The following is a 20,346-nucleotide window of genomic DNA, read 5'->3' as shown; positions in this document are numbered from 1 at the left end:
CAACACGCCTGGTTATCGCTCCCAGGTGGGGTATGTGGATTCCTCTGGGATGGGCAGGATGCTGGGGGCCAGAGCCAAGGATGCTGGGAGGGGGCAGCATCCCAGTCCGGGCCTGCAGGGATGTGACTGGGCAAGGCAGGAACAAGGCTGGGACTTGGTGCTTCTCCCCTCATGGAGAGAGGCTCCGGGAGGGGTGGCCAGAGCCAGGGGACACTGGGCTGTGGGTGGCCAGGAGGAAGGACCCCCAGGAGCACCTGGCAGTGGTCTGAGGGCACTGCAGGCAGCTGGAAATCTCCCCAGGGCTGGAGTCGCTCCTGGGGATGGCACACACGTGTGTGCATGTGTGTGTGTGCACACACGTGTGAATCAACCTCATCCCTGGGGATGCTCCCACCTGCCCGAGGGTGCAGGGGAAGCAGCAGCAGATCCATGGTGTGACCCAGACTGCAGGAGGAGCTGCAAGGAGGGTCAGGATCCTGGCTCTGAGTGCCCAGGGGAGCTGAAGGGGCAGCACCCTGTATGTGACCCCTTGGAGAGCTCCACCCTGCACCTTTTCACACCCATAACCTCAGGAAGGTTGAGCTCACAGTGCCTGCACATCCTCCAGGGGTGCCTGAGAAAGAGTCACACCTGGGCAGTGTCAGTACAACCTGTGCCCAGGCCCAAAAAGGCAAAGATGAGAGGTTTGCAGGAGCAGATCCGAGTGTTTCCTCCCGGGGAGGTGGGAGTTAACGGCAGCAGGTTCCCTTCGGAGCCAGCAGACACGCGATCCCTCAGTATCTGATGGAGCTGCATCTGTCTCCTCGGATTTTCTCCAAGCAATTTGCTTAGGGAACAAGCTCCTCCTGGCATAAGATTTCATCTGCTCTGACTGCTGCTCTCCACCTGAAGCAGCAATAAATCCTCGCCGGGTGACATCAGAGCCAGCTGCTGAGCGCCAGAGTCGGCGGCAGGATTACGGGAAGAGGGATGAATGGGAGATATTAATGGAGTGGCTCCTCCCAGGGATGGGCTCTGCAGCCAAGGAGGGGCTCAGTCCTGCTGCCTCCCTGACCCTCTCCCATCCCAGGGGACCTCTGCCAAGCCACTTTGTCTCCTGCCTCTGCATAAACCAAATCCCTTCAGAGCGGTGAGGGGGTGGGTCATTCGGGAGGGAGGAACATCTGGCGGGCACAGCCTGTGTCAGATCCAGGGGGTTGGCCCATCATGGACTGGCATTTCCTGGGGAGGAGGTAGGACATCTCCCAGGCCTGTGAATGGCTCCAGAGAGCCCACAGGGCCCTGCAGTCCAACAGAATGACTGCTGCCTTCAGGGCAGAACGTGCAACCAGAAAACTCACAGCTGGATTTTCCCTGAGGGAAGGCTGGGTCTGAAGGGGGAAAAATTATGGAGGGGAAAAAAATGTCAGGATACCTGCAAAAGAGCTCATCACAGCAGGGGGGGAGAAGGGATGGAGGCAGGAGCATCCCCAGCAGGGCTGGGATGGGAGAGCTCCACCCTGTCCCTCTCAGGTGTCATCTGTCCTGTCCCCACCACACCGTCCCCTCCTCCGTGGCTCACTGGCACAGAAAGCCACCCACAAAACTGCTCTGGGAGCTGGCAGTATTCTCCCAGCCCCAAAACTGAGCCCAAATCATCTGATACCCCCCTGGTTCATCCCTTCCTGTAATGCTCAGGCCTGGACACAGCTGATGGACAAACTGGGGAGCACAGACTGTCAAACCACCCCCTTCCCCAGCTAAAGGAAGGCACAGAGAGCACAACCAGCCTGTCCTAAGAATTAAAAAACCAGGAAACAAAAAGCAAGAGAGCAAGGAGGCAGGAATGTAGGGTCCTTCCACGCCAGGGAATTCCCCACTCCAGCTCCTGAGGCAGCTCCCACACTGCCCAGTGCTCACAACGGGGTCACTTTAACACCCAAAATGTGGAACCCTCAGGAGCACCCGCGAGGCCTCAGGCAGAGCTGCAGGACTGACAGCACAAAAGGTGCTTCTGAAAGGAAACAGAAGAGAAAAGTGTCGAGATGGGCGGCAGAAAGCAAATATTTGCGTTGCAGAGGCCTTTGCCCTGCTCAGGGCTGGAGGTGCCTCCGAATCCAGCTGCCAGCAGCTGCAGGACACGGCGTGTGGAGCAGAGCGGAGCCAAAGCCAGCGGAGCCCGGCCTGGGCCTGTGTTGTGCTTCAACACCAGAGGTGGCTTTGCTGTTCCCTCCGAAGGGATTTGGCAGCACTGGGCTCCAGCACCTGCTCCTGCACATCAGGGCAGCCCCAGCAGGAGCTGAGCTCTGCACTGCTCCCAGCCAGGCCCCATCCAGGCAGCCTGGAGTCATGGAATGTGGAATCATCAGGAAGGGAAAAGCCCTCTAAGGTCATCAAGTCCAACTCTCAGCACCACTACCATGTTCACCACTAACCTGTGTCCTGAAGTGCCACATCCACGCTTTCTGAACAATTCCAGGGGTGGTGACTCCACCACTGCCCTGGGCAGTCTGTTCCAACATCTCACAACCCTTCCAGAGAAGAAATATTCCCTGATCTCCAACCTAAACCTCCCCTGGCACAGCTTGAGGCCATTCCCTCTCATCCTGTCCCTTGTTCCCTGGGAGCAGAGCCCAAGCTCCCCCCTCCTGTCAGGGAGAGCCAGAAGGTCCCCCCCGAGCCTCCTTTTCTCCAGGCTGAGCCCCCCCAGCTCCCTCAGCTGCTCCTGCTGCTCCAGCCCCTTCCCCAGCTCCGTTCCCTTCCCTGCACACGCTCCAGCACTTCCATGTCCTTCCTGTCACAAGGGGAACAGTGAGCAGCAGTGAGTGCTCTGCCTGGCACTGCCCCTCCATCCTGTCACCACAGTGCCCTTGCTGGGACCCTTCGTGCCACGGCCCTGCAGCAGCAGCAGCACAGAGCTGTGCTGGGCACAGCTGGGCACTGGGACAGGAATTTGGCTTCCCCAGTGCCAGGAGATGTGGAAGAGGAGCACTGGATAAGGCAGCCAGGCCCAGCCCAGCACTGCCAGAGCTGCCTCAGGCCGAGCTGTGACAGCTCCTCGGAGCACCAGGGGTTTAACACCATCAGAAATAAACCCAGACCTATTTCAGAGCTTGACCTTCCTCTAGAGGAGGCTCTGAACGACCTAGGAGGAAAACAAAGAGTGAGCCACTGGCAAGGGAGGCAGGAGCAGCAGGCAGGGAGTGCCTGAGCCCCCTCCAAAGACACCTGTGACCCACCCCCAGTGTGTGCTGGGCCTGTGGCTCTGGGAGGCTGAGCCCTTGGAGGGAGTTTGGAGGGAGGGCTCTGCAGGGCCCAGGACAGCAGGGTGTCACGGGCAGGGCACTGACCCAGTCATGTTTTTTGAAGGTACCTTTTGTGGCCCCCGTGAGTAGCTGGGATGCTGCAGGACAGGCCCGAGAGCCAGAGCTCAGGAGAGCTGGGAATGTCCCCAGACCCTTCAGCAGTGACCTGCCCCTGGCTCACACACCACACACAGACCCACCCCCCGTGTTCTTTCCTCCAAAATCCTGGGTTTACTTTAAAAAATAAATTAATTTCCAGCCTTTAACTTCAAAGGAAAACAGCTGCTGTGGTTCCAAGCTGCCAGTAGAAATGCAAGCAGTGGGCTGGGGGAGAGGGGTGGGACCAGAAAACCTGCAAAAAGCACATTTGCAGGAGTTTACTGCAGTAAGAACAGAAGCAGCAGCTGCTGCCAGGTCCCCATCCCTCCCTGCACCCCACTCTGGGCTGAGGCTGCCCCGGGGCAGCTCCATGGCACAGCCTGGCCAGGGCACTGGCCTTGGGCCAGGTTCAGGAGGGGGTCAGCAGGGAGCCCCCTGCCCAGCCCAGGCAGGACTAACAGCAGGACTAAGGACAGCTCTGAGCCAGCTCAGCAGCAGGCAGAGCTCAGGGAAGGGGCCTGCACAGCACCCAGGTGCTCTGGGCTCATTTTTGACCTTCCTGGTTAATGGCTGAGTTTTCCTCCTCTCCCCTTACCCCAGCCCAGCCCAAAGCCCCCCTGAGCAGCTGCTCCAGCAAACCCTCGCTGGGAACAGCACGTGCCTGGCCTGGGCACAGGAGTTGGCAGGGGCCGAGGGCTGCAGGACCCAGTGCCAGGGCACACAAGCCACCAGCCACGCTCCTGTTGCCCTGCTGTCACCAGCTTCCTGCTGCCCTGTGTTTCAGGGGTGGGCTGGCTGTGGGCACAGGGGAGCTCAGGGGGCTGCAGGTGGCGGGCACTGCCCAGGGATGGGATTGGAAAGGCCCAGGAGGAGCTGGGCTGGCACTGGACCACAGCTGGAGGCTGACAGGGCACTCAGCAGCTCGGGGTGAAGCACAAGGACATCAGCAGGGAACAGGACCCAGCAGCTGCACGACCTAAACCTGCCCCCCTGTCCCAGAGGGCTGGGGCAGCCCCCCCACTGCAGCCCCCAGCCCAGCTCTCCAGCCGTGCTGCTCCAGTGAGGAACTGGCCAGCAGTGCTGCTGCACTGGGACAGGGACTGGCACCAGGTCTGTGCCTTGCCCAGGCTGCCAAGGCCAGCAGGAACGTGGAGAGGCAGGATCCACAGCACAGCCCTGGCAGCCACAACTCCCGCACACGTCATTCCCCTTCTGGCTCCCCACAAATGCCTTATGCCACTTTTTTTTTTTTAATATTTAATCTTTAAACAAGTCACTTTTGATTTTGGACACCTCTGTGCCTGGAAGGACACCTGACTCGACTGGGCAGCTGAGCTGAGGCACCATAAGGACAGATCACCACGTGCCTCTCAGGGTGGTGGTGAAATTGGGCAAAGTGGTACCTTGTTTTAGGAAGACAACATCCCCTTCCTCCACCCCCACTGCTGGGAGCTGCAGCAGTCACCTCCATGCATGTTTTTGCAAGATCTCCTGGCTTTTGGTAAGGAAGGAAAAAGTCCAGAGAAGATCTGGGACCTTTTCAACACTGAGCTACAGTTTGGCCCCTACACCCAGCCTGCCCTGAGGACCGAATCCTCCATTCCCAGGGGAGAACTGAGTGCCCAGCAACAGCATCCCTGCTCATGCCACCACTTCACAGCAGGATCCCTCTGGTCCCTCACCATTCATCTGCAGCTGGAGGAATCCCTACTCCCTGTGAAGCCCTGGGAGCATTCCCGAGCCCTGCTGCAGGAGGAGGCACACCTCCGGAAGGGAGATGTGATTTTAGGAGAAAGGCCACATAGCTGTGGCTTCCCCTGCCGTGATGAGATCCTGTGCTCAGGCTGTACCACATTATGGCCAGGCCCTGCAGAGTGTGCCAGGGCAGGGAGACCACGTGAAGAGACTGGAAGCTTCTCTTGCTGGTGGCAAGGACAAACCCTCGCTGTGAGATCGACCGCTGCGGTGCCTGGGGGAAGAGCTCCCTGCTCGTCCCTCCAGCCAGGAGCAAGCCCAGCCCAACTGCTCCCAGGGCCCTGCAGTGGCTCTGCTCAGAGCAGCACAACTGCCAGTTCCACAGACATCCCTCAGATCCCTGTGGGACTCGTGTCCTCTCAGTGAAAATGGGGGAGGCCAAGGTGGGGGTCACAAAGCAACAGCCACAGCTCCAGACTCCTGCCCAGAGCAGGATCCTGGAAGAGAGCTCAGATCCACACATCCACTGTGAGATGCTCACTGGCAAGCAGGGAGAAGGAGGTGGAAGGACACAAGTAGACCCTGCAGGGCTCAGAGCCCTTGATCCCCCCCTTCCCTACCAGCCATGCAGGGAGGCACCAGCAGCGGAGTGTCCAGACCCACCCAGGAACTGAAAGGAGCAGCGAAATTCCCAAACACTTCTCCTTCCACAAGCCTTCCATGAGGTCTGGAGGAAGGCTCAGAGCTCCTCACAACACCAGAAGAGACAGATGCTGCTGTGTGGAACACGGAACTGCCTGGCTGGATTTTAAAGAGGGCATTTTCCCCAGCTCTGCAATTACGGGTGATCCCATCGGGAAGTTCGGGGACAGGACGGGTCAGCCTGGCACCAGCCAGTCTGTCACGCTGGGGAGAGCTGCCATGAACTCCCCCCGGGCAGCACAGCGAGGGGGGGACTCACCCCAGCCCAGCCAGGGCTGCTCCTGCATGCCCGGAGCCCGCCTGGGGAGCACAGGCAGGGCAGGTTTAGCTCAGAGCTCGGCTTGGCAAGGCCCTGCTTAAACTACCACGGAGCAACAAGGCCTGTGGCTGTCACAGGCTCCCAGGGACCGGCCCTCTTCCCTCTTCCCAGGGCACAAGCCCCTTCCCAAAGCACTCACAGCCAAGGACAAGGTTCTGGCTGGCAGGGACTCCATCCACACATCCAGTGTGCATTCCTGGAGACACCCAGGCTGTGCTGAGCAGTGGTGCCTGGCACTGCCAGGCCTCTCCCAGCTGCCTGATGCCAAGTGAAGGGTTAAGAGCTCGCTGAAAGCCTCCTGGGACATTCCCAGTCGTGGGAGAGGAGCAACCTCCCCACCCTCCGAGCTGGTGTTTGCTTGAGGAGTTTCCTGATAAACTTGGTTCAAAATGGAAATGACCACAGAAGGTGCTTGGGTTTCATTCCTCCCTTCCTCTGCCCTGTGCAGAGTTTTAGGAGAGTCTCCCACCCAGTTGCAACAACTGGAGAATTCACCCAGGATAAAACACTGACCCTCCTCCCCAAGGTTTGTCCCAGCACAGTGAACACCCTCAGACCCCCACATCCCCTCTCCTGGGCACAGTGGGAGGGCACCACCCTGGGCACAAGCAGGGTGAGATTTGGTGAGCACACAGTGGTATTCCCCGAAACATTCCTCGTGGAGTGCTCCTGGATTTGGGGGGACACCCAGACCTGTGTGGGCCACCACCACTTCCCACAGCCAGGGCTGAACCATAACACTCTCCCTGACAAACCCAGAGGGTGACAGGCACAGGGAGGAGACGGGGAGCACCTCTGTGGTCAGTGCTTTGGGCTGGGCTGGGCCTTGGAGATGAGGCACAGTGTGAAGGAGGAACCTCTGCAGGAGCACGGGCTGCCTGTGCCACGGGCCTGTGCCAGCTCCTCCCACTGCCAGCCCAGGAGGTGGGTGCCAGGGCAATGCCAGCACAGACGGGCACAGCGAGGACAAAGACAACCCTTCTCACCTAGACGGAGCTCCCCGAAGTTGCCGCACCCGATCTTCTTGCCGACGCGGAAGTTGGGACCCACCATCAGCACTCCCGAGTTGGTTCCAGCGCCTCGGCCTCCATGACTGCTCCTTCCTCCACCTGTCTTGGACATCCTTTTACCTTCCTCCAGCTCCCCTTTCCCTCCTCTCTTATCAAAATCCATAAGTTTGTGATACCCCGGCCTCTCCACGGTTACGCTGCTGCCATACAAATCCCAGAGCTGCCGAAAATGGGTGGGCGAGGAGGACAGAAGCAGGGCTCTTCTTGGTTAATACACCATCCCGGGGGGCGGAGGGAGGGCGGGGGGCGGAGAAGGAGGGGAAGGCGGCCACCCAAGGGTGCAGGGCTACTGAAATGTTAGTGCTTCCCGAGGTCCCGCCGGGACTGTCATCATCGCCGCTCACAGGGAGGTCTTTGGTGGAGAGAACATCCTGTGGAGAGGGTCCTCCCAGCGTGGCTCCTCGGGCTCCCAGCTGGGGAAAAGGAGAGGGAGAACAGTTACTATGAGGAGGCTGAGGGCAACGGAGAGAGGGTTGTGGGCTCCAGGCTCCTGCCCCCAGCTCTGCAGAGCCCCTCCAGCACCACGGAAAATTCCCACAGCGATGACAGTGCCACAGCTGAGGGGTGGGAGGAGCTGGGGTAGGTATCAGGACCATCACAAAGTGCCTGGTGCCCATAAACAAATAAATGAAAGCCTGGCCATGGTTGGAGGTGAAATGCTTGATGATCATCTCCTGTCAGAGCCAGTTGGGAGTGATGTGGGACAACAATGTCCCCATGGGCAGGGGCTGTTTGGAGACCTCTGGAGGCAGCAGCCAAGGCCCTCCAGGCCAGGGACTGCAGGAGCCCCCAGGAGCAGAGGACACATGTAAATCTATGTTATGGGGCCCACGTCAGGCCTGGGACTTCCCAGGAAGGGAAAAGAGGATGTTCACCTGGCTGGGAGGGTCCCTGTGGGTCCAGAGGCCACGACAAGCTGAGTCAGAGCACTTCCCCCCAGCACCAGCCCCGCTGTGGTGGGCTGGGACCTTCCTGCCAGTGACCCTGCCCAGGATGCAGCGGGTTTCTGCGGAATGACCATGCTCGGGGCTCCCACGACACTCTGGGACCCAACAGGCTGGGGCAAATAGGAACCCAGGACTTCCTAACACCCTGCCCCCTTCCCTGGAGAGCTCCTGGTCTCCCTTGCTGCCTCTTCCTCTGCTCTCACCAACCAACCTGGATGTTTGGGCTGCTGGCAGCCACCTGGGCAGACACCAGTGTGACACTCACCCCGAGCACCCGATGGCCCTGGGGGCTTGTGTGCCCAGGGGTGCAGCACCTCCCCTGCCTCAGGGCTGGGTGCCTTCCCAGGGAGGCTGGTGGAAAGCCCTGTGCTGCCAGTGGGATTCCCCACAAACAGGGAGCACCCAGCTCAGCCCCCCAAACCAGGGAGCTCCTTCTCCTGTGCACAGCTCTGCTCATGGCAGGGCTTGGACGAGGGGACCTTTAAAGGTCCTTTCCAAGCCAAATATTCCATGATTCCACAACACTGGCTCTGCACACACACCCCTGTGCAGCCCCTTGCTCATTCCAGAGCTGGGGTTCCCAAAAGGAAGCTGAGCTCTCCCCACCTCCCTCCAGGACTCCCACAGGAGCTGCCTGGGGGCAGGGCAGGTCCCTCCTGCCCTGTGGGATGCCCATGTGGGAGGCAGGAAGGGATGCCCATGTGGGATGCCCATGTGGGATGCCCATGTGGGATCCAGGGATGCCCATGTGGGAGGCAGGAAGGATGGTCAGGAAGCTAAACATGGAGGGGATCAAGCAGGTGGTGGGCACACACTGGGAAGGCACTGAGAGAGACACAGACCACCCCCCCCACATCCCCATTTCCCCCCACACTATTCACCAGCTTTGGTTTTGCTCCCAGCTTGACCCCTGGCAGCCTCCCACCCCTCCTTGTCCTCCCTCCCAGCCCCACTCTCTCCCTCACCACCTTCCTCTGCTTCTCTCCAGGCTCGTGTGATGCCACTAAAAGTCCCCACGATGCCCCCCAAGAGCCCCCAGTGCCTCAGCCTCACGTTAACCCCGGGGGTTAACCAAGCAAACCCCCACCCCTCCAGTGTCAGCTCCAGGAAATGAGCATGCTGATGCTTGGCCAAACCCTCTAAAACTTTTTACTGGCTCTCAATAGCTACTAATAACAAAAAAAAAAAAGCTTCTTGTGCTAAAGGGTGCGTGGGGGAAATGGGGAGGGGAGAAGACACCAAAGCCAGAGCTCAGCAGGGGTGAGGTGTGAGGGTCCATGGGAGCTGCTCTCTGGGGCTGCCCCCCATTCCCAGCCCTCTCCTGACACCAAATCCTCCTCAGGGCCCACCACGCTCTCCAGGAGGGGCTGCAGCTGCAGGCTCTGAAGGGGCAGAGTGCTGGGACCACAGAGCCCATCTGTGGGACCTGCCTGTCCACGGATAGGGGAACAGGGCCATCATGTGGGATGGGAGCCCCGTCCCTTCCCACACACGCCAACACCTCTGGAGCATCCCAGAGCACAGCAGTCCCACCTGGGGACCACCCTGCTGCCCCCAGCACACCCCAGCAGAGGGAAACAGGCAGGCAGAGCCCTCCAGCCGCCCCGAAGGTGGGCCAGCTCCTGCCCTGCCATTCCCTTCCCCCTCCCGCGGCAGCTCCCAGCCCGTGCCAGCAGGAAGCGGGGTGGGAGCGGCAGGAGCGGGGCTCCCCTGCGCTTTGTTCTGCCCCGCACGTGACATCCTGCTCATTCTTGGCTCCCCCAAGGATTTCCGCCCCGGGTTCGGCACTCGGCGGTGCCCTCAGGCCGCCCCGCGCCTCTCCCACCTCGGCCAGCCTTCCAGAGGGACACCGGGAGCCATTCCCACCAGCTCCCCGCTCCCAGAGCACGGCTCTGCCCCGGCATCCCGGGGTCACCCTCTCCCCCCGGGAGGGGGAGGCAGCCGGGGATGCACAGCCCGGAGTTCGGGGTTTGAATCCTTGAGCTCAGCCCTGGGGGAGTCCAGGCCCAGACTGTTTGCACAGGCAGAGCCCCGGGAGCTCCAACCCCGGCGCTGGGATTGTTTCCTTTGAAGAGTTCCGGGCCGGCCTCTGCAGGGGAATGTCAGACAATGGGGTGAGACAGAAGGGCAGAGTTCAGCCCTGTTTGCTGCAGCTCTGGGGGCTGTGCTGTCCTCCCCCGGCCCACACTAACGACTCTGCTCCTGCTCAGAACGAGCCCGGCCCTGGGAACAGCCCTCCTGGAAGGGCCTGGCTCCAAAGCCCAGCTTGAGGCAGCTGGGCCAGGTTAACATCCAGCAAGGCCACAGCCCAGACCCCCACCCTGCAATTCCCCCTTCCCCAAATCCAGCGGTGAGAGCGGCAGGAAGTCACTGAACCGCATCCGAGTGAGTCAGTCCCCGGCAAGTGATGCTCCCTCACCCTCAGCCCACCAGCCTCCCCACGGATGAGCCAAGGGCTGGGAGGAATCTATTTTAACATCCCAAGGAGACACAGTGGCTCCCCGGACCTCGGGACAAAAGCAGGACCCACCTCTGTGCGGTGTCAGTGACTGCTCAGGTTTTCCACCCCGTGCCATAAAGGGATCTCTGGCCTTTAAAACTGAGAGCAACTTAATTAGAAACAGGAACCTTTGGGAAAATCCCAGGACTCCCAAGAGCTCTGGAGCAAACAAAACCCGTGTTTGTTAAAACACAGCAGCCTCTGGATGAGCACCGGGGACCCAGACCTGCCCCGTCCTCCCCCACGGGGAAGATGCCCCAGATAACACTGATGTCACATCACTCCATTTTGCACAGGAATCCTCACGCACAAGGTCAGACCGAGGCGAAGCAGCCTCAGGAAAGCACCTTCTACGCTGGATTTTTTGGCCTGGGATCAAATCTGATGCAAGATGAGACTAAGAAAACTTGCTTCTCTCTTTGGAAGGGAGGGGGACGAATAAGGAAAAAAAAAACAAACCCTGAATTGCCCTGAAGTTTGGCAGAAGAAATTCCAAAGCAAGCTGTGGTCTTAAAGCAAATAAGCACTGCCCTGGGGTGTTTGCAGGGCCAGTGCTCTGAGCCAGGATCCTGCAAGGGAAACAAACTGCAGGCAAGTGCAAGTGGCTTCAGCACCCCCCGAAACAGAACCTCAGAAACACTGCAAGTGCCACAAAGGGGGAAAACCCAACCCCCCTTTGGAAACCCAAAGAGGGGGTTTTTGTTGAAATATTGTGTTCTTTTTCTTTGCCATCTGGTTTTGAGCAGTTCAGGGCTGCTCCAGTCACATTTACAAGCTTTTCCCCGCAGACAGGAAGGTGAGAAAAATGGATTGGGGGCTGGGAGGAGTTGTTGGTTGTTTTTTTTTTCTTAAAAGAAGAAAAGGCTGCAATTCTAGTGCTACCCCTTGTCTCAGACCAGTGACTTGGACCAAAATATCAAGGCTTGGGAAGTTCCTGCCCAAATCTGCGAGTCTAAAACGCTGAAAACCTGTATTTTTAAAGATTCCTTTCCCGAGGAGTGAAAACTCGTGGCTGCCGAGGAGGGACTTGTACAAACCATCTGGGGCACATTGTTCTGGGCCCTTTGTACACACACCATGTTCCTGCCTGAAGGAGGTTACAGCTAAACGGGGCGAGACAAAAGAGGGGAAGGAGGAGAGGAAAAAATAGCGGCTGGAGCAGGGAAGTGGCTGGGGAAGGTCAGGGAGCAGGTCCGTGGTGCTTCTCAGAACAGAGCCCGGGTGTCCTGGGGCAGCCCTGGCTGGGCCAGTGCTGCTCCTGATCCCCACAAACCTTCGGGATGGCTCCTTGGAGCTGGTTTCCCTCCGTACTCTGCGCAGGGAAACACAGCTGCATCCAGATGAAAGGGAAAGGAAAGCTTCTCGAGAGCACAAAAGAGAAAAGCCCCTGACACTCCGCAGCTCCAAGTGCAGATCACTGCCAATGACAGGCTAAAAATAATCCCAAATACCCTGATGTCCCAAAGGATGACCCATCAGCTGGCTCCCAGTGCAGAAATCCAGACCAAAAAGCAACCGGTGGCCTTACACAGCTGGAACCAAATCCCAATAAATTTTAGAAGTTGAGGAGGCCGATGAAGTCTGAGCTTCCAGGGGAGATCAAAAGTCTTAAAACAAAGCACAGTCTTAAAACCTCTTCAGAGTGGAGCTGCAGACAGCCCCAGAGGATGCCTGCGAGGGGCTGGAGTCAAACAGTCTGTACCTGAGTTCCAGGCTGCAGTGCTGACAGCCAGCCCCGCTCCTGATGGAACAGGGAAAGCTGTGCCACCACCCAGAGCTTTCCCAAAATGAGGGGCCACAGAAAGGCTCACCAGGCTTCCCAGGGGAGCCCTGGAATGGCACAGCCAGGCCAGCTGCCAGCACACATGGCTGGGTCACTGCTCACTTCTCATCCACCAGCACCCCCAAGTCCTTCTCTGCAGGGCTGCTCTCAATCCATTTTTACCCAGCCTGGATCCGTGCTTGGGATTGCCCCGACCCATGTGCAGGACCCTGCACTTGGTCTTGTTGAACTTCCTGAGGGTCTCACGATCCCAGCCTGGCCAGGACCCTCTGGATGCCCCATTCCTTCCCACACCACACACCTGGGTGTTGTTGGGCAAACTTGCTGAGGGTTTGGGGTTTTTTGAGGAAACAAGACAACTGGTAGGAGGGTCTTTGTTGTTTTAAACAAGGAGTTCTTCCAAGACTTGGACTTGGGCAGTTCACAGCAGCCTTTGCTTGGGCAACAGGAAAATTGTAAGCTGGAAGCATGAGCTTCTCTCCCTGCTTTTGCTGCTGGGCTGTGGTGATCCAACAGGTTCCAGAGGGATTTCCTGAGCTTCCTTCACCCTTGGACACACACCTCTCCTCTGAGCCAGGCACAGCAGCTCACCATCAGCTCCTTCCCACAGCTGACATGCTGGAGAGGCTGGGACACATCCATGGGATGTGCTGGTTGGAGAAAACTCATCCCGGGCCCTGCACAGAGAAGTATCCCTTGTGCATGGAGAGGCAGCACTTGGAGCTCCCTCCACCTCGGACCTTCACCAGCGACAGCTCCAGCCATGGGAGAGCCAAGCAAACCTACTGGGGCTGCAGAACATTCCTTATGGCAAAGGCAGACTGGCTTGTTCTGACCCCATTTCCTCCCCCCATCCCTCAAGAAAAGAGGGCTCTGACTGAGGAGCTCCAGGAACCTGGTGGAGAAGGGAGTTTCCGGATGTGAGCATCTCACGGCAGGGCTGTGCCCACCCTGTCAGGACGGAGGAGCAGCTGCATCTCACCAACAACGGCCCTTGTGGAGGAGTTGGAGCAGCAGGGCAGGGCTGAAGGGGCCTTTATCCGTCCCAGAAATTCCCTTAAACACGAGGCAGTTCTGGAAGCAGCCACTTTCCCAGCAGCTTCTGCTGACTGCGGCCACAAGAACATCATTCCTGACCCGGCAGGTCGGGTTCAGCAGCGACGGCTCCCCGGCCTCCTCCCGATCTCCAGCGCTTTTCCAGCTCCCAGCGAGCCTGGAGCCAGCACAGCTCTGTTTACTCCCTCTCCTCCTTTGTAGGTTGGTGTTGGTGTCAGCACAACAGGAAGCTCTTGTTAAATAGTTTGCTACTTAACTGCTGATGCAGAGCCGCCGGGAGCCCGCGCAGAACGTGCAGCGCGTCCTGAGAGCCAGGGCAGCCTCGCAGCTCAGCTCCAGGGATCTGAGAGCTCTTGGCTCTGCCACCACCTCCCTGGTGACTTGGGCATGTGCTGGCTCCCTGGCCCTTCACATCCCGGCCCTCACACTGGCAGAACAACTCCCCTGCATCGGCCTCGTCCGTTCGAGTCCCTGAAGAGATGTCTGGCTCTTGAACGGTGCTGAGAGCTCAGCAATCCCTCCCCACCTCCAGAGGCAAGAACCCAGTGACTGACTGAAGGAATTCCCCCAGCAGAGAGGAACAGCATCCCAGGAAATCCACCCACCAGCCCTGCACACACACAGGGACAGGGGCCCAGTGGCAGGGAATATCCATGATTCACAAATGTCCTGTCTGGATCCCCACATCAGGCCCGTGTGGTCCCAGAGAGCAGCCAAAGCCCGACAGCCCATCTCCCCAACCACTTGCTCACAACCCTCTGCATCCCTCAGCCCCCAAACACAGACACAGCTCATCTGTGCGGTGCCACCGGGCTGAGTCATCAGTGACACCACAGACAGTCCTGTCACCATGGCCACTGCTCCAGGAGTGTCTGAAGCACAGTTCCCCTTCCACTCAGAACAGTGCTGGCTGCTTCGCCCCCTCAGCGGGGTTTCACTTTGGCCCCCACAATATTTACAATCAACAAATTTGCATGGGCAGTTTGTCCAAAACACGAGGTTTTTTTCCCATCCAAGCTGTTTCTTGAAAAGAGGGAAAGAATAAAGCCAAAGCTTATGTTTCTATCACGATTTCTTCTGGTGTTCAGAGTTAAAAAAAAACCAGAAACAACCAACCCACAAAACCCCTAAACTGTAGCAGCAAAGCTTTTAATCCAACATGATCCCAGCATCCTTGTTCCAAACCTCCCCTCCCTTCCCAGCTCTTTGCTGAGAACACAGTCGGGGAGGGGAGAGGAGAGGACTCCACCCGCCCCCGGGGCAGGGGCACAGGGCACTCCTGGCACCTCCAGCCTGGCAGTGCCCTCCCTGCAGGGACAGACACAGCCAACACAGCCCTCAGCACCCGAATTCAAAACCACCCAGACTCGCCGTCACCTCCAGCCACAGAGTCAACACAGAGCAAACACAAACGACTTCAGGATCCTGCCGAGCCTCTGCCAGACACTAAAGCTTTTCCCACGTGCAGCCCCAACACCTCAGGGTTACACCCAGGGAAGGGTTATTTCCCCACAGCTCTCAGCCACGTCCAAAAAAACATCCAAATCACAAAACCACCAGGATTAAAAAAAAATAAATAAAAATCATGAACAAAATAATAAAGCATTTGGTTTCTCCCCAGAGTTAAGCTGTGCTGTGAAGAAGATGGATTTTTCTTCCTCTTCCAGCTCTCATGCCTATTAAATTTTCTCTAAATTAGAAGTGTTCTCTTGTTACTGGTTATTCCCTTCCCCAGGAGATTTTTGAGATGCTGAGAACTCTGGTCAGCTCTTAACCTACAACAAGCCAAGCTGCAAATTGTTTCAAAGATATTTTCTCCCAGCCTCTGGACCCAATTATGGTTTTTTTAAACGGATTACTAGGAATTTTCAGTATTTTTTTAAAGGTCTGTGCCACATCATCCCCCCTGTAATGACGAGAAGGGCAGGGTTCCACCATGGCAGCAGGGAAATGCTTCTGCTGCAGGGCAGTCCTTCCCACCTCAGGGGTCTCACCCACACCTCCTTCTCACAACACAAACCCAGCAATGACTCGATGAGAACTTTAAAGGACATTCAAAACCATCGACCTGCTTTAAATGCAAGATCTCAGCTGTTCCTTGAAGCCTAGCCCCACTCCTGGCAGTGCCCAACCACCCCATCCTGCTGGGTGTGCTCACAAACAGCATCTGCTGAGCCAAGGGCCCCCAAGGGGAGTGGAAGCAAAACTGAAACTGTTCTCTGAACAAAATGGAACTAGACAAGAAGTAGAAAAGGGGGCAAACCACCAGTTTTTAGTTTGGAACCAGAAGGTACCACAGGGGAGCTGGTAGGAACTCACGTGATGGGGCAAATTCCCTGCACCAGTGGGATTTTAAACCAAACAATTTCCTCCTTTTGGGATGAGCCTGGAAGGGCTGTACAAGCCACGTGCCACAACACCCCTGGACCTGCAGGAACCTCACCCTGAACTCTCACCACTCACCACAGCTCAGGGTGGACAAAGAGAATCCCTGCCCAGCCCGCAGGGATGTGTGTGCACAGCATCAGCTGCCCAGCAGCAGGAATTATTTTGCACCCTAAAACACCTAAGGAGGAACCAGGCCCTGCTTTAACCCTTTAACCCTCTTTCACCTCCATTCCCAAGGAATGGGACCATTTGATGCACGTTTGCTCCCTGCTCATATGAGAAGAAATGGAATCAATGTGCTTTTGGCAATCCAAATTCAGAACAACCCAGATCTCAACAACCAAACCCAGAACAACCCAGATCCTCAACATCCAAACCCAGAACAACCCAGATCCTCAACATCCAAACCCAGAACAACCCAGATCCTCAACATCCAAACCCAGAGCAACCCAGATCTCAACAACCAAACTCAGAACAACCCAGCTCTCAACATCCAAACCCAGAACAACCCAATCCTTAACATCCAAACTCAGAACAACCCTAAACCCAGAACAACCTGGATCCTCCTGCTTTTGAACACAAACCAGCCTGCAGAGTCAACAGGCACCTCCTAAATCTCTTGGTAAGAGCAGCCACAAAGAAAACCTCCCGAAGCATTTCCACCCCTGTGAGCTGCCAGTTTGCTCCCAGCCCATTGCAGGATTTCACTCTTTTCCTTGGATCTCCATCCAAGGCAGTTACACCTGGATGGAAAATATTAACTGTGCTCTACCAAGGAGCTGGAAATACCACGATGGAAATTTCAGCTGCAGCACAGGAACCCAGCAAAAAGCTGAAAATACTTCTCTAGGAAAAATAATACCAGTAAATACACACATGCTAAAACAAGAGCAGATCTGAAACCTAGACTGGAAATAACACACCCAGCCCAAGTTAGACAAACCCATCCACGAACCAAGTGTCTAAGAGAGTAAATTTGCCTTTTGGGGCCCATCAGCCACAAATTTAAACTTCCAGCTACAGGATTCATAACCAGAAAACACACTGAAGCTCTACCAGAGATGACTTGAAGGGCAGCAGCTTCCTGGCTGACCCTACAGACCCACAAAAGGGCTCTGTGTTTTGATTTACACCTTTTCTGACACGTGATTGTGCCCAGTGGAGCCCCAGGGCAGCCACCTCCCACTTCTTGAGCTGTGTCCACCTTGGGAGCCATTCCCATGGTTGCCATGCCAGACCCACACCGCACGGACACGGCAGCGACACCAAACCACCGTGGGGTGGTGGGAATGCACAACCCTGCTGGCAGGAGGGAGTCAGGGAGCAATTAATACCTGACTGCCCTTCCCAACCAGCCCTGCCATCACACTGCTGGGATGTCACCAGCATCTCCCACTCCTGTGTCCCTTCTCCACGACCAGCAACAGCCGTTTTTGGGGCTGCTGGGCCAGGAGAGGTTCTGGCACACACAGTTGGAAAAAGGTAAGGTGAGCAAGTGACCCACCTCCAGCCCCAGTGCCTGTGCCAGTGTCACTCTGGTGTCCCTGCTCACTATCTCTGTCTGGGGAACTGCAACTGGCTTTGCTCTTCCCGTAAGAGGAAGGGTACAGGTGACAGACAGGTGACCAGAGCAGGAAACCTCCTTCTGAGCAGCTGAGCAGAATCTGCCACCTCTCAGGAGCTCAGCACAGAACAAGCCCACAGGGATGTCGGGGCGGTTTCGGTTTTGCTAACCCAGGGCTGGGAGCACTGGGGGAGAGGAAGTTCACTGCGGACAAAGGCGAGTCTCTGGTCTGGCTGGGAGACCTTAAAAGGACAAGCAGCAGAGTCCAGCTCCCGGTGCTCCGTCCCTTCCCATCTGCTCCAGCGTTTCCGTGGGACACAGGCAGCCACCAGCCAAGATATGACGTTGCCTTTCGAGCCCCCGCTCACCACGGCGGGAGCTGGATTCAGGCGGGAATGTCATCATTCCATGCTCAGTCCCTGACTCCACGCAGTGGGCTCGGCCACCGCCAGCCCCTCGCATGGTTTGGGGGCTCTGCCAGAGGGTTTTCCAGTCAAACAACACAACACATCCCCAAGCTCCGGAGAGACACCGGATCCTAATTAAATCCACGCTGCTGCTGCAAGGCTGGGCTGCAAAGGAACCAGCTGCCTTCCAAAAGCCCACAGCAGTGGGCCAGCAAAAAGCTGTTCACCAGGCCCACGCCTTCCACCTCTCCTGTTTCCCCTTCCACACGTTTACCGAGGTAAGAGCAGAACCTGCCTCTTTTCCAGCCAGGCCCATCCTGCCCAGTTCTTACATGGATTTCATTGTCACAAACATGCTCATCTCTGGAGAGAGCCTGCAAAGGTCAAGATCCAACACTGCTGTTTAATCCACTCGTGCCCAGAGCATAAAGGTGAACACTCAGCTGCACAGTCAACACTGAACCCGAGACGTTTTGGAGCAGAACAATCCAGTCAGACCTGACTGACACACTGGGAAGGGGCAGGTCCCTCACGCTCACCTCCTGCAACACCTGGGGTTTGCTTTCACGCCTGGTAACTCCTCATGAAAGAGGCTCTGTCTGCAAGCAGGGATCCAAAGGACTGCCTGTATCCCAAACCCCTGAGTCACATCTGTGCCCTGGGAAACAGAGGAGCCCAAGGAGAGCTCCTGCTCACACAGCTGCTGGGCACAGACTGCAGAGCCAGAGCCCACAGCACCTTGGGGCCCAACAGCCCTACCTGTCCTTCAACCTCTGCCACCGCACGCTGAGCCTTTGCACCAGCTTTGCTTCAGCTGTGGGGAAAACCCCCTTGACAACTCAGCCACCCTTTTACTGCCCTGGGAGGCCAAACAGGGGCAGATCCAGATGTGCTCCAGGCATCTGCCTGGCCTGCAGGACCATGTGGATCCAGCTGGCTGGTGAAAGCCAAGCAGTGCCTGTAGGTGAGGAATGGGAGCTGCATGAGCACGTCTGGAACAGGCACCGCCGGGTCCTCTCCATCCTTCCCCAGCACCACACGAGTTTTGAGAGCAGGTTTAACTTCAGGTAACTATGCTGGTTCAGGTGGCAGCAGTGGGACCCCCCTGCAAAGCCCTTCTGTGGAAGGGATGATCCTACTTGTGTCACAGACACACAGATTCACTGTAACCCAGATCACAGCCCGGCTGTGACGGTCCCTGTGCCAGGCTGTGACGGTCCCTGTGCCAGGCCACGCTCCAGGAACCAGGCAGGAATGCACTGCCTTCAGATGTCAGGTGTCTGAGCAGGCAAGTTCCCCTTCCACCTCCTTCCCTCCCCTCTCCAGAGCTCACAGCCAGCTTTGCAGTCCCCAGGCCGTGGTGAAAAAAACACTTCTAGACAAATAGATAATTTTCACCCAGCAACTGGGAACAACCAACTTCCATTTCACATCTCCCATCCGAGGCTGGAACACCTCCTCCTGTGCTGCTGCAGCCTGAAATAAGGTTAAGACCATCTCTACCAGCACAGCACTTCCCCAGCCCTGTCCCTGAATACCCCCATGCCCTCAAAAGCCAACACTTTTCATAAAAACAAGATGAAGTGCTGCTCGCCTTCCCCTTGATAAGGGATCTTAATGCACTTCCCGGGAATGGATGCGGAAGATGAGCTGCCATTGCTTCCCAGATAAACAGGGGAAGGATCTCTGCCCACCTCCACTGCAGCCAGAGGTGTGCTGCACCTTGGCTCTGCAGCTGAGAGCTGCCCTCTCTGCAGAGGGCACAGGCTGCAGGACCTGCCCAGCTGAAGGACAAGGCTTAGGGACAACCTGCTGCAAGAGGATTTGACAGCCAGCCCAGAGGAACAGCAGGTACAGACACAGAAGAAACACCCGAGGAACACCTCAATGGCCCAGCAAAGCAGAGAGGGGGACACTGCAGCAGCTGCCAGGGCACAGTGTGCCCATCCCAGAGCTGATCCTGAGCCCCCTGCCCGGCGTCTCCTGGAACCAGTGGCCACAGCGACCCACGGAGAGCAACACACGGCTGGCACTGCCAGCACACCTCACAGGGCAGAGCAGTGGCTGCTTTGGGCAGGAGACCCTCTGTTTCTCAATCCACTGTGATGGGCCTATTTCCCAGCCTGGCATCCAGGCTGCCCTGCATGGCTTGTTGTTAAACCTCAGGGTCCTCCCTCCCTCCCTGAGTTTGCAGTTGTGCAGGAGAGCACAGCTGTATTGAAACATCAGCACGCAGATGGTTCAAACAGCAAACTCCTGCAGGGCTCTGAATCCCAGCCCGTGCTATCAGCTCTTCCCACCAGAGCAGGGAGATGGGAAGGTGTCCTGCTCTGGCAGCCCTGGGACAGCCCAGCCATCACCACAGGGCCAGTCCATCACAAAGCCTCATCACACACACGGTGCTGTGCACACACAGTGCTCTCTCCACTCCACTGAGGGCAGAGCAGGGCCCACAGTCCTGGCTCTGCAGCCCAGTGAGAAGGACCTACAGCAAAAAACATCCTCCTGTTTGTGCAACCACAGGCCCCTGAG

General features: G+C 57.3%; 1 protein-coding gene across 1 annotated transcript in view; it reads right to left on the bottom strand.

Annotated features, from left to right (window-relative positions):
* CSNK1G2 (casein kinase 1 gamma 2) overlaps positions 1-20,346 on the bottom strand; it is a 42,065-nt gene that overhangs the window by 7,821 nt on the left and 13,898 nt on the right. Inside the window, exon 2 of the mRNA XM_017837043.1 lies at positions 7,086-7,582. Within this exon, the coding sequence (XP_017692532.1) occupies positions 7,086-7,272 (187 nt within the window). The 5' untranslated portion in view covers positions 7,273-7,582. The remainder of the gene's footprint in view (positions 1-7,085; positions 7,583-20,346) is intronic.

Source organism: Lepidothrix coronata, unplaced genomic scaffold, assembly GCF_001604755.1.
Source record: "Lepidothrix coronata isolate B3197 unplaced genomic scaffold, Lepidothrix_coronata-1.0 Scaffold290, whole genome shotgun sequence".
Classification (NCBI taxonomy): domain Eukaryota; kingdom Metazoa; phylum Chordata; class Aves; order Passeriformes; family Pipridae; genus Lepidothrix; species Lepidothrix coronata.
The sequence above is the reverse complement of the archived record's forward strand: the minus strand, read 5'-3'. Positions and strand labels throughout refer to the sequence as shown.